A 14,126-nucleotide genomic window follows, 5' to 3' on the forward strand; every position below is an offset into this window, starting at 1 on the left:
TACAGAGAGTTTGCAACTTGCCCAAAGCTAAGTGGTAGGACCAGAATTCTACATCAGTTATCTGATTCCAAAGCCCACTCTGAGATTTTTGATAAAGCAACCTAAATTTTCAATCCTGAGAATGCTAATAATTATCTCGAACACTTTTAGAGAGAAGTTTACAAATGAAGCTGATGTGTCAAGAGTTTCTGCCTAGGGGCTAAAAGCTAACATTTATGTTTGGATCTTGGCCTGAATTAGAAAAAGACAAGCCAAAGTCCTTGAGCTTTCCAGTTTGGATTCTTGTTTGATAATCTGCTACATCCTTCAGCCAACTGTCTGCTGGAACTTGGCATCAGACCAGAAGGAAGAATGAGTACATTATGGAGAGGATGGAACGTCAGAAGACTTCCATTCTTGTCCAAGCTTCTAGATAAATCCAGGCACCGATCTGAGCCTAATTTCCTTTTCTGCCAAATGTTGCCAGTGACCTTTTCTCTTACTTACAGATCATATGCAGATAGCCCATCCAAATCCTTAGAAGAAAGGTGCAGCATGAACCAACTTATTCTTTCCATAGCTTTTAGAGAGAAACTCTGGAATTTCCCATCAGCAGGGCTAAAATAGGCCTGAAATTAAATTGGCTTTATAGAGGATCAATAAAATGTGAAGCAGTGTGTCTTTCCTGTTTGATCACTTACTAGTCTACCCTTATGGTAATTCAGAATAGTGCTGTGAAGTATACAGTTTTTAGAATCAGGTAGACATTGGGTATACCACTTGCAGCCTCTGATGTCAGACAAATCACCAAACCTCTCTGAGACCTAGTATCTTTGTTTCACAAGGCTTTTGTGGGGATTAAATGAGATATAAGTGCTTTTTATTGTAACAACTATTAGGGCAGTGTGGTCATCATCCCCATTTTATAAAAAAGGAAACTGAGGCTCAGAGGGGTGAAGTGATTTGCTCATGAGTAATAGGTAAAAGGCCTGGAAAACCATGTCTTCTGCCTGTTGAGTCTAGAGGAAGAGCTGAATCTAATTTTATTTCCTAAATAAAGACCACTGTAGAGAAAGACTTCAGTTCTTTAAACGTCAACTTCACCTCTTGATCTCTGCTCCTTTTCAAGGATTCAAGGACATTGACAAAATATTTAAGACCTTCCATTATTCCAGTACCTTATTGAAATCCTTAATTTAAGGCTACACTGAGGAAGGGCCTTAACTTATGAGGTAGGCAGTCACGCACACAGATAGGTGGACTATAAAGCAGGGGAGGGTATCTCTGAATCTCAATCTGTGGGATGCCTCATTTACCTCCTCAGTTCCTTTTGAAGACTCAGGTCAGGAGGCAACTCCTAGAAGCCTCTTCAGACCACTTGACTACCACTTCCTGGTCTTGATTAGAGTCCCTACTCTGTGTTCCCTGGCCCCTTCTCTGATCACCAATTGCACTGAATGGATTTGCTCCACTGGACTGTGAGCTCCTCTGAGGTCTGGGACCAGATCTGAGTCTCCTGCATTCCAGTGCCTGTAGTGGGGCCTGGCTCATTCCCCTAGTGGAGTGAACCCCCTGAGTCCCCGATACCACCAGGCCTTTCACTAAGAGCTCCAAGGGGCAACTACATGATCACTTTTAAAGAAAAATTGGGGATTGGGTGAGCATCTTTTGTATGGGTTTGTGTCTGTGTGACGGTGCTACTTTGGCTTCACCACTATCACCACCACCGAATAAAAAGGGAGAAAGGGAAAAAGCAACTATAGAAAGAGAATGAATGTTTGCTTTATCCTAGTGTGTTTCCAGATCCTCTTTGTAAACCATGTTTATAATAGGCTGATTCCTCTTCCCTGTTTGTGCCTGTTGCTAGCCCTGGAGACTCCCTGGTGGCTGCATTCTGCTTCTGGAGGCTTTGCCTTCTTCAGTTACAGATAACTAATCTCTACAATTTCCGTCATACGATTTAAAATGCCAGGGCTTTAAACCTTTTTTATTATACCACAACAGCAGTTTTTAAATAACAAAAAAAAAATGTGATCATGCAAATAAACTGTTTACAAATAAAAATGGCTTGTATTTTAGGTTGATTTACTGCTGAAAGCTAGGGTGTGGGGCTGTAGTCACTGTAAGGAAATTTTTGTAAGGATAAGGGTTTTTTCCAAGTAGATATTGCATCTACTGTTTGCTGCACTCTTACAAAATTTAAGTGAGATAGAAACATTGTCCCCAGTGAAAGCATACATGTACATGGCTACATGTGTGTCTGTCTCCTGCTGTCTGGTTGTAATGAAATGGGCCATGTGTGCGATTGATTGCCTTATCTCCCCATTATTCCTGTTTTCCTTTTAGCGTCTTAGACTTCTATGGGTCCCTTTGAGCCCAGGCCAGCACCAAGAGTAGGTGATACCTGGAGTAAAATCCTGTGCTGACCTATACTAGAAGCAAACTTGTGCCTTCTCCACACCTACTTCTTTAGTAATGAGTGCCTGGATTGTACTATGTGGGCTGAAAAATTCCACTTGAATTGCGTTTTTCACTTTCCCTCTTTCTCGAAAATTCTCCCCTTTTCATTTTATCATGAGGTAGTAATTAGTATTCAAGGGAAATTGGTCTTAATATATTAAAATTGGTTAAGTGCATTTAGACCCTGTATCACAGCCAATGTCTTATTGGAAAATGTAATTGGGGACTCTGTGTATGTAATTAATTGAATTACAATTAAGAACTTTCATTAAGCGGTACACTAGTACATTAGAGCAGTAAGGAAACATGTTTGACGAGCCACAAACCCTGTCTGAGCTCTAAGTGAGGGCACGAGGATTTGCATCCCTCTGGTAGCTTCTTGGCTCCAGAATCTGCCCTGTAGCCCCTGACTAATGGTTTGATAATGCATCAGTCACATGATTTTTCTGCAGTGACTCTAGATGGGAGGTAGGGTTCTTCCAACTTGCATGGCCTTATTCCCTGCCTTCAGGGCCAGGGGGAGGGGCACCTCAGTGTTGATCAAATGTTTTAATTTTTAGGTATTTTGCCATATAAATTGCTTTAAATGCCCGGGCTCCTCTGAAGACCCTTGTTTCTTTTCCCCTCCTTTGAACAGTGATGAGAACACATTGGAGGAAAAGGAAGTGATGGGAATTCTGTCATCAACCTAACTTTCAAGCAAAGCTGTAATGAACCTATAATCCAGATACTTGAATGGTCATACATCATCCTCTGAAGGGTGATTGGCTTCTCTTTAGTCACAGAATCATTTATTCATTCATTCCCCAAATATTGATAGGAGCCCTCCTCTGGGCCAGCCACTGTGCTGGGGTGGTAAAGAAGATAAAGAAGATAAACAGCCCCACATCAAGGAGGCCACAATTGTGATAAGTGCTACAAAGGATGTAAAAGAGTATATAGCAGTGGGCCAGAGCTGGTGAGAGGAGTTGAAGAAGGCTTCCTTGTAGAAGAGAACTGAAGAATAAAAGGAGTTAGATAATGAGAAAGAGAACAGTGTTCCAAGCCACAGGACTGCTCGTTTGAAGGCCTGAGAGGAGAAGCAACTTGGAATGTTTGAGAATGAATGAATGAACGAAGAAACTGACGGACAGATAAAGGGATTATAGATGAGCAAGGGAGAGAGTGCTGAAAGATGAGACTGAGGGACGGGCAGGGTCTAGAATAGAGTCTTAAAGACCTCCCTTTCATGATCTGCTCTTTTTAGAAATTCTGCAAAGCTGAAACCATTTCTTTTTGATCACCTCATAAAACAAGATTATCCTGATTTACTGAGGGTCTGAAATCTCCCTGTGGAAAGTTGTCCAGCCTGACTGGCTTTGGCTCCAAGAGTTTAATCAATTAGGCACTGACAGCAAGGATCCCTACACTGGTTATAGCATGGCAGATTCTGTGAAGGGTATATCCTACTGTGTGATCTTGATGGCTATGAAGAGATTACTGCAGAGATGGGTGCATGTATGTGTGTGTATGTATTATAGTGAATCATGTATTGATTGTTTTTAAGAGACCGGCACAAATAAGTAATAGCCAAGGAGAAGTGTTTAACAGAAGAGAAGCTTTGGGTTTATAAGGTTTTGGGAACTTAAAAGTACTTTGGGGGAAAACAATGTGATGGATGCAGAAAACTAAGGGAAGGAGATAGTTTTCTCCATGACTCACCCATCCAGCCCTGAGGATTAGATTCTATCCCTGATTCCTAAACCCATTTGTTCTGGCAAGGCCAGTCATGATTGGATTCTCCTTATACACTGTTTCGTCCCATGAATTTGTACACTCCCAATCCATCCAAGGAGTATCTTTATCCAAGAGATTATATGGTGGTTAAGGGCACAGTTTTGGGATTAGACAGACCTGGGTTTAATTCCTATCCCCAGCTTATTCTTGCTGCATGACTATGCTAGCAGGATGACATTTTGAGTCTCATTTTTCTCACCTATAAATGGACACTGAGAAAATTAAATGAGTAATATATTTAATTGCTAAGCATAATGTCTTTCATATAGTAAGCACTCAGTAAATGTAAACTGCTATTGTAGTTATTGTTATTAAAGCAGGATCTCTGTCCTCGATGTTCCCAGGGAGTCTGAAGGGAAAACCAGGAGTGGTGTGTTAGGTTCTGCAAGTACCTAGGTAAATGCAAGAGATGGTATAGGAACCTCAGGTACTGCTATATTTAGCCTGCATTGCATCAAACTTCATTCATTCCTCCAACAGTATTTATTGAACACCTTCTGTGTTATAGAGACAGTGTGCTAGGTAGGGTGGAATGTTCCTGCCCTCAAGGAGCTCACGCATCCTACATATATTGTTAGTGTAAGAGATCAACAAAGTGCTGTAAGGTTTCAGGAAAGGAATCAGGGAAGGTTCCATTAGAATTAGACCTTGAAGTATGTAGATTTTAAAGAGTGGAAAGGGCATTCTGGCCAGATGGTATAGCCTGAGCAAAGTTCAGTTTGACTGAAGCAATTGTTGTTCTGTGTAGGGAGTAGTGATAAGGCTTTGAGATACAGTGGGGCAGGAGGTGGTTTATTTACTCTTCATTTAGTAAGTTATTTGCACAGCAGTAATTTATTGGTGCCAAATACTGAGCTGGGTGTTGCTCCTGCTTTTGAAGAGCCTCTCCCCTGTCCCACGTCCCCCACCATTCCTCTACACCCCTTCATATACCCTTTGCTCCAACCAAATGCAAGCACTTGCTGTTCTCTCTGTATGTGCTCATACTTTGTAGACTTCGTATTTTTTCCCATACTATTCCTTCTGTGGATTGCTTGCCTGTCACCCTTCCTGTCATCTGGGAATCCTGGCATCATCCTCTATTCCTGAAGCATTAGCATAGTACTGGGCATATGGTTGGTACTTGATGACTATTTGCTGGCTTGGAAGGAATAGTCATCAGGGTCATGTTACAGAGAATTTAATGGTGAGGATATAACCAAGACCACTGGTCTTCTGGTTGAGTTCTAGAGTTGGCATAAGTCTTTTTGGAGAAGGGAAACTGAAATTGTCTTAACTTAAACTAAATTATTTTAGACTTGGTCAAAGACTCATCAAACCATAAATGAAACTTAAAAGACCTATACAGTTTGTATCTGTGAATACATGAAATCTACCAATAGCATAGAGAAAGTTCACTGATCATGGGTTTAATTACTAGTGCCCATTTGTTTAAAAATCATGCACCTCTAAGTATGACACCTCAATTCCAATGAAATCACCTATATGAAAACACATTATAAAATAGTATGTGTTATGATTAGCCTTGATCTGATCACCTGACAGCAAACATTTAACTTTTATAATGTATATACAAGCTTTCCATATATGTTCATCATCATGTATGTAACACACATACATAGTGTTAACTATACTTTCGTGTCTTTTCATAATTGTCCAAATGGACATCCAGGGACAATGAATATATGGCATAACAATCAACAAAGGCAGCAGTTCTCAACCTTGGTCTTAGGACTTCTTTATATTCTTAAAAATTGAGGACGCGTAGGAGCTTTTGTTTATGTGGGTTGTATCTATTGATTGTATTAGAAATAAAAACTGAGAAATTTAAAGATATTGGGTAATTTGTTGAAAATGTAATAATAAACTCAGTATATGTTAGCAAATAAATTTTTATGGCAACCATATTTTCTAAAAAATGAGTGTCACAAGAATGGCACTGTTTTACATTTTTGCAAATCTCTGTAATATCTGACTTCATAGTCAATACCTGATGCTCATATCTGCTTCTGCATGCCATCTGTTGCAACATGGTGTTCTGGTTGAAGTAAATGAAGAGAATTTGGCCTTGCACAGATATGTTATTGGAAAAGGGAGGAGAATTTCAATAGCCTTTTCAGATAATTTGGGCTATTCTTCTTTGTTAATATACCAAAACTCAAATGGTAGGTTAGTTGCAATAATGGAATCTGAATCATATCAAAACTTTTAGTACTCTGTACTTGTAAGAGAATAGGAGTGAAAAAGACAAATAATATTTTATTGTTATTGCTATGAAAATTATATTGATGTTATGGACCCCCATGGTTCCTGGACCACACTTTGAGAACTGCTGATTTAGAATTTACAGTTTATACAAGTTGGTATCTTACTTTGCCATTGCATGTAAGAATGTGGTGAGGTGGTGTCTTAGTTTCTTAGCTGCTTTCACAAATGCCACACAATGAATTGGTTTAAACAACAGAAATGTATTGTGTCATGGTTTCAGAGGCTAGAAGACTTGGGTTCCTTGGCTTTCCTGTCACATGGCGATGTCCTCTCCTTTTCCAGCTTCTGGCTCTTTCCTGTGGCTTTCTTTTTATAAGACCTCCAGTAATTGGATTAAGACCCATCCTGATTCACTTGGCCACATCTTAGCTTCATATAACATCTTCAAAGGTCCTATTTACAGTGGTTTCACACCCACAGAAATGGATTAAGATTAAGAAATGGATTTTCTGGGGTACATTGCTCACTCTGCCACAGGTTGGTAGGGAAGAAACAGCTTTCATCAGCACTACTTGGGAGGAGGGAGCAGTAAAAAGAACTTGGACTTCACAGGCCTTTACATCCGGTCTCAGCTCTGCCTTTTCCTAACAGTGGAATTTTGGGCAAGGTTTTGACCCACTCTTGATCCTTGAAGTCAGAGTTAGGATTTGAATATACATCTCTGGACTCTATATTCCATGTTCTTTCTAGTGTTATTAAGCCCCAAGGCCACTTTCCAGCTCCTGGCTGCCTCATAGTGCTGCCTCTGCTTTCTCTGCTCTAGGCCCTAGACTCCACCTGTCTCCTTCCTTACTATGTTCTTCCTTTTGCCCCCTCCTGTCCTGGCCTGGTTTTGCCATTCTTCACCCAAGATGCCAAACCTCATTCTCATTCCCTCCTTCCTGATTTCTTACTCTAGACAGTTAAGCTCTTCCTCTCTTGCATTTTCTGCATGTTGCCCAAACTTTTCCACCTAGTTAGTGTACTCTCTGTCATCCTTGCAGAGCCTTGTCAGTCCATTTGAACTCTGATGCTTAAGTCACTGTTAGGCTCAACTCAAAAATTTGATCTATCACAATACATCTTTGAGTTATTGCAGCTCGTGCATTTTGACACAATATATTATGGTAATCCATGGTACATAGAGACATTAACACTCCCGACTTTGACAAAATGTATTGTGAAGTCTTTGAAGGCACCATTACAATTTATCTTGTCATTCGCAAGGAGACTCGGTTCAGCATTAAGGTGGATGAACCAGTGTGGCTTTTGTTTCAATTAATTGCTTGTGACCTTTTTAATTGCTAATTTAATAATAAAAAAAAGGGGGGTTATATTTCAATTAAATTAACAGTTTGGGTAATGGGTGTTTTTTTTGTTTTGTTTTGTTTTACGTTTGTTTTTAATACATTATGGTTTTCTATTTTTTACTTTGAATAGATAAAACTCTTTTCTCTTGAACAGAATTGTTTTTTTTTTATGTGGAATTGATAGTACAGTAATAATTTTTATATGCAAATTGTACAGTGCCAAGCATCTGTCATGTATGCTTGGGTTCACCCCTTTCCAGAAGGAAAAAAACAGGAATGCTGTACATGCAAAGCCATATAGAAAATTTCTGGTTCAAAAACATGCTTTTGGTGTAATGTTTTGCTTCAGATGTTTGTCTTTAGATGTGTGTGTTGCTTGCACCATTTATTAGGCACGTCTTTCTGTCCTGTACAGTTTTTCTTGTGTTCTATAGCTAGTTTGTAAGCTCCTGAAGATCAGGAAACCTGCCTTATCCTCACCAAGGTCCTCCCCCTCCCCTAGTCTAGCACAGTGCTAGCATAGGGAGAGAAGTGGTTGTGGGTTGCATGGGTGACTAATCTGTACACATAAACATGCTCCCACCAAGCCACAACACCCCGGGCCTATTTTGAGAAATGGTCATGGAATTCTAAGACCAGACATTGTTCCCATTCAGTAGATACCTTCTTTAGAGTGAGCAGCATGTATTGGATGCAAATGCCAGACTGTTCCTTCTCTACTCCCACAGAGACTGTTTCCTTTCTGATCGTAAAAGTAAACACACTCCTTGTCAGCTAGGGCAGGACTCAGAACTCACCCAAGTATCAGTGGGAACTTAAATTCTCAAATGGGATATAAATTTACACTGTCAGAGAGTAGAAGGTCAATGCAAGAAGCATTAGTATGTTGAGCCAGCTCCAGCTGTATGAGCTGGAAATAAGGAAATTGACAAGTCTTACTGGTTATTCCATAGCTTTAAGACCTCTACTAAAATCCTGTCATCTCATCTGCCCATTATTAACATTTCAGCAAAATATAAAGTTTTCATTAATCTCCCATAGCAAATTTAAGAGTGAAAACTGGCACTTGTTTGAGCTTTTAGGACTACATTAGCTGGTGTATTAAACAAAATATGTCATTCTTCAGTAGCTTCTGTAAGAAGTTAAATCAATTTCCAGCCATATTTATGTACCACTTTATCTAAAAGCATCTGAATTATCATTTACAGCAAAGATGCTTTATTAGCAGCTGGCATTGAAATTGCTCAGTAAAAAATTATATGTCACGTTATAGTAATTTTTAAATTGGTTTTAATCCAACATCATAAAATGTGAAAGTCTTAAGTGTGTGGGTTTTTTTTTTTTTTTTTTTAGTAACTGGCATTTTAGCTTAATGAGCTGTTACTCTTTTCAACTCAAATACCTGCAGTAGTTAGAAACCACTAATTACTAAAGCAAACAAAGTTCTTAAACTCAGAAGTAAGTTATATCTGACGGCATTTTCTCAGAAAAGATAGCTTTAAATGATCTTTAAAACATTAAAGGAGCTTAATATTTTACCAAAATTCTCCATAATTCTCATGTTTAAAGGTTCTAAAATAGAAATAAACACATTTTGGCAACTATGTTTCAGTGCTAATGTAGATTAGGGCAAGTGAATGATTATTTTAAACTCTTAAATCCTAGCCAGCTTCTTGGTTTGGGATACGAACATTACCAAGGAAATTGTGCTGATCGTGATCACGGCATCTCTGTCAGATTTCACAGGTGTTCCAAGGAAAGGAAACAGGATTATCCCAGTGGCCTTTGCAGACACTGAGTGCAACTCTGCAACATGCTAGCAGACTGATGTTGGTTAAGTTACTCAGCCTCTCTGATCCTCACCTTTCTGTGACCTTGACACCTAGTATTCATCCAGTAAATTGTTATTGAACTCCTGCTTTATACCTTGCACAATAGCACTAGCAAGCTCTGGTCTATGGTGGTGAATAAAGCAGTTACTATCCCTGCTATCCTGGGGGGTATTATAGTCTAGTAGAAGAGACAGATAATTACTATCTGTGATAAGTGTTCTGAAGTAAATATGCAGGGTGCAGTAAGAGGAGGTAACAGAAGGATCTGAACTAGATTCGGGGATCTGGGGTATCACTTGAGTTGAGGTCAGGAAGAATAAGGAGAAGACCAGGAGGGAGTGAAATGAGGAAAAGGATGACCTGGTCAGAGGGACAACATATGCAAAACACTCTATGATGTAACTCTGCTGGAAGCCTTCACTGAATGGCCCATTAAGAGTGAGGCCGCATCCTTATGAAGGAAAAAGCATTATTGTTGGTGCTACAATGGTCCAAGTTGGGAATAAATATAGTATTTGGAATTAGAATACACAATTCCTAATAAATGAGCTACTTGTGAAAGCATCAGAAACCAACTTCATCTTAAAATCCTGCACTGTAAGCAATAACTGTGGAAAGGAAAAGAGTGTGATTGCCAGGTTACCAGTTATGTAACAGAATTTTCCAATTGTATACCCAAATCTAGAGTTTTCCATGCCTCCAACTCTGTGCCAAGGACCTCTCTCTAGCCTTCCCTATGGAATCATCTCTCATTGCTCAATGCAAGAGTGGTCAACCCTGTTCTGGTTGGTCATTGCTACTCAGGTGCTTTTTTCTGGCCCACACTGCTCCCTTCCCATATCCCTCCCACTAACTAATGGACCTTCAGAAGACCACATTTCAAATGCAGGGGGCCAAGAGATATTTTAACTTCACCTAGTGTGACCTTAGGCATTTAACTTAGCCTCCCAAAACTTTAGATTACTCATCTGTATAATATGGAGAAGTGTAGGACCTCTGGGGTTGTCTTGAGGCCTCAATGCAATAGTGTACCATGTCTGACACGTAGTAAGCACTCATACATATTAGCTATTATTTTGTTCTTTATTTAGTAAAATCTAATGAGAGCATGCCAATGGCAAATATGGTACTGCTTGCAAAAAAACAATTATAGAGATGAATAGGAAACTTCACTGACCCTCACAAAGCCTCCAAATTAGGACAGAGCACCACAAAAATTCATTATATAGCTGAATTTGATCTTCTATGATAGTGGAATAAAAATAATCATGGCTGCTATTTATTGAACCTATTTTGTGTTAAGTTTCTTCACATACATTTTGACATTCTGTGAATGGCATAAAGTAGAGTTCAGAGAGGTAGAAAAAGCACTTGCCCAAGATCACAGAGTTAAAGGAAGAGCTGGGTGTTAAGCCCTGGTCTCGCTGACTCCGGAGTCAAGTATAAGCCACATGCTATGGGGTTTGAGCTATCCTGGGTGGGATTTTGACAGGTGCAGTGTAAGGGGTATTCTTGGCCAAGGGTACCACGTAAGCAAAGGCTCAGAAGTAGAAAAACCTGGGCCTTTGTGCAATCTGAGGAGTTTGGGAGGAACTGAAATAAGGTATATGTGAGAAGTGACAAGTAAGACTGGAAAGATGTTTCAGCCAGATTATGGGCTGCCTTGATTACTTGGCTGAAAAAAGTGTGATTCATTCAGCAGGCTGTGGGAAGCCAGGAAAGATTTTTGAGTACCAGTCCTATTTGTCCCCAATATCACATGTAAGAGTAATTAGCATGCACAAGGCTCTCACTAAACATTTGATTAGTGAATGAATGAATGAATGAATGTTAGAAGATGAATTAAGAAGGGCAGCTGGACTGCAGAGGGAGCCTGGCAGCTGGAAGGCCAGTGAGAAACTGTCATAGCCATCTAAATACAAGCAGGCTTGCACCTGAACCAAAGTGGAGGCTGTGGCGCGCAGGATGGGAAGCTATTTAAACAGACAGTTTGAGAGTCGTGGAAAGGGCAGGGATTCTCCAAAAAGCACGTATTACTTTTATGACCTGAAAACTAATTATTAGAAAAACAGAAAAGAAGGATTACCGCTTATTTTCTTGTGACTTACTCTTTTTTTTTAAATTTTCATTTTATTGAGATATATTCACACACCATGCAGTCATACAAAACGAATCATACATTCGATTGTTCACAGCACCATTACATAGTTGTACATTCATCACCTAAATCAATCTCTGACACCTTCATTAGCACACACACAAAAATAACAGGAATAATAATTAGAGTGAAAAAGAGCAATTAAAGTAAAAAAGAACACTGGGTGCCTTTGTCTGTTTGTTTGTTTCCTTCCCCTATTTTTCTACTCATCCATCCATAAACTAGACAAAGGGGAGTGTGGTCCTTATGGCTTTCCCAATCCCATTGTCACCCCAATAAGCTACATTTTTATACAATTGTCTTCGAGATTCATGGGTTCTGGGTTGTAGTTTGATAGTTTCAGGTATCTACCACCAGCTACCCCAATTCTTTAGAACCTAAAAAGAGTTGTCTAAATTGTGTGTAAGAGTGCCCACCAGAGTGACCTCTCGGCTCCTTTTGGAATCTCTCTGCCACTGAAGCTTATTTCATTTTCTTTCACATCCCCCTTTTGGTCAAGAAGATGTTCTCCATCCCATGATGCTGGGTCTACATTCCTCCCCAGGAGTCATATTCCACGTTGCCAGGGAGATTCACTCCCCTGGGTGTCTGATCCCACGTAGGGGGGAGGGCAGTGATTTCATCTTTCAGGTTGGCTTAGCTAGAGAGAGAGGGCCACATCTGAGCAACAAAGAGGCATTCGGGAGGAGGCTCTTAGGCACAATTATAGGGAGGCCTGGCCTCTCCTTTGCAGCAACATGTGACTTACTCTTGTGGAGACCGAGAACTTCTGGCGAGCAGGCATTTTTCCATCCTTCTACATCCCTGCTGCCCGGCGAAGGGCCTGCCATAGAATAGGCGGTGTTTGTGGAATTAATTGTTGAATGATTAATATGTTACCATTCTCTGTTTACTGGAATGGCATTATTAAGTCATCACTCAGCCTTTTCTTCTCCAAATTAAATAGTCCATGTTATTTTAATTTATCCCAAAGCATTTTAAGCAGACACCATTTGCCAAGCCTCATGTATCTTTATGTGTTAAAGTGCCTTTTCCTCTCCAGGTTCAAGGGCAGACGGGGTTTTAGAGGAGGATTCGCAAATTGACATAGCTACAGTACAGGATATGCTTAGCAGCCACCATTACAAGTCATTCAAAGTCAGCATGATCCACAGACTACGATTCACAACCGACGTACAGTTAGGTAAGTGTGTGAACAGATGATAAACTGAACTCTTCGTATCAGTAGTCAACGCAGAAATAGGGAAAGAAAACATACGACTTTTATGTGACCTGAATAACTAAAAGTAATTTTTTTTTCAGAGAAAATGTTTAAACAATGAAATTTAAAGCACATCATTTTTTCCACCTGAGTGCTCTGTCTTGCCTTCTTTTTTATGAAGCAGGAGATTGGAAATAAAACTAACTTGAGACTCTTTTCAAACTGATTGACTTCTGTGCAGTTCTGTAATTCTTTTCATTCCATAATTCTCTTACATGCTATCCTTTGAACTGCTTATCTTAACATTGCTAGTTGCCTTTTCCTACTCAGTGAACTAATTGCTTATTCCTTCATTTATGCCATTATGGAAGAAGCTTTTTTATGATCTCAGGAATTATATTTGGATTCTCACCAGATAATCTGGGACTAACCTGTTTTCAACTAATATTTAGGGTCAGTTTGTCCCAATTAAGTGCTGAATTTCTGTTTTGACTTAAACCTAATAGGAGTAGAGAAAGTGTTGTGGTAGTCAACATACATCACCATCATCATCATCTTAATGGCTACCATTTATGGGGTATCTACCATGTATTAGGCACTGTGCTAAAGTGCTTTACATGAACTATTCAATATTTAACTACCTGGGAGGTAGGTATTTTCACTGTCCCTGTCTAACTGACAGAGTAAATGAAGTACAAAGAGGTGATATCTCATGCCCAAGCTTACACATCTGGTTGTGGTGGGGTCAGTTGCTCTGAGCACCCTAATCAAGGATCTCCCAGGTGGCAGGGGTAGGGAGTAGGCAGGGATTCCAGGCTGGCTCAGTCAGGGAATAGAACCACCCTGGCTGTGCCACTGACCTCTGCCATGCAACCCCTTCCTGGGTCTCATTTATCTGGTGTATAAAAGGAGGAACTTTGAATTCTAATCCTGATACTCACTAATTTTATATTTCTTGCAAATGCTTGTGTTTTTCTAGTAATAAAATATTTTCTAATATTGGCATTAGTCTGAATCTGGCTAATGTGCAGTAAACCTTGAAAATTTCAAATATTCTTGCCCAACTTTACTGACAGGTGCTTGAAATATATTGATAGTACAGCTTTGTAATTAAGAGATGGGCATTGGAATCACAATTAGTTTAAATTGTGGCTCCACCAATA

The 14,126-nt window shown here is 39.8% G+C and overlaps 1 protein-coding gene across 7 annotated transcripts in view; it reads left to right on the top strand.

The window, feature by feature from the left end:
• MAPKAP1 (MAPK associated protein 1) overlaps window positions 1-14,126 on the top strand; it is a 346,539-nt gene that overhangs the window by 288,965 nt on the left and 43,448 nt on the right. For 5 of the 7 annotated variants that reach the window (XM_037798457.1, XM_037798460.1, XM_037798459.1 and 2 more), the window contains one exon: window positions 12,805-12,945. The exons of the other annotated variants lie outside the window; for them this stretch is intronic. In XM_037798457.1, coding sequence (XP_037654385.1) covers window positions 12,805-12,945 — 141 coding nt within the window. The remainder of the gene's footprint in view (window positions 1-12,804; window positions 12,946-14,126) is intronic. 7 annotated transcript variants of the gene reach the window in all.

The sequence above is a fragment of the Choloepus didactylus genome, chromosome 10 (genome assembly GCF_015220235.1).
Source record: "Choloepus didactylus isolate mChoDid1 chromosome 10, mChoDid1.pri, whole genome shotgun sequence".
NCBI classification, from domain to species: domain Eukaryota; kingdom Metazoa; phylum Chordata; class Mammalia; order Pilosa; family Megalonychidae; genus Choloepus; species Choloepus didactylus.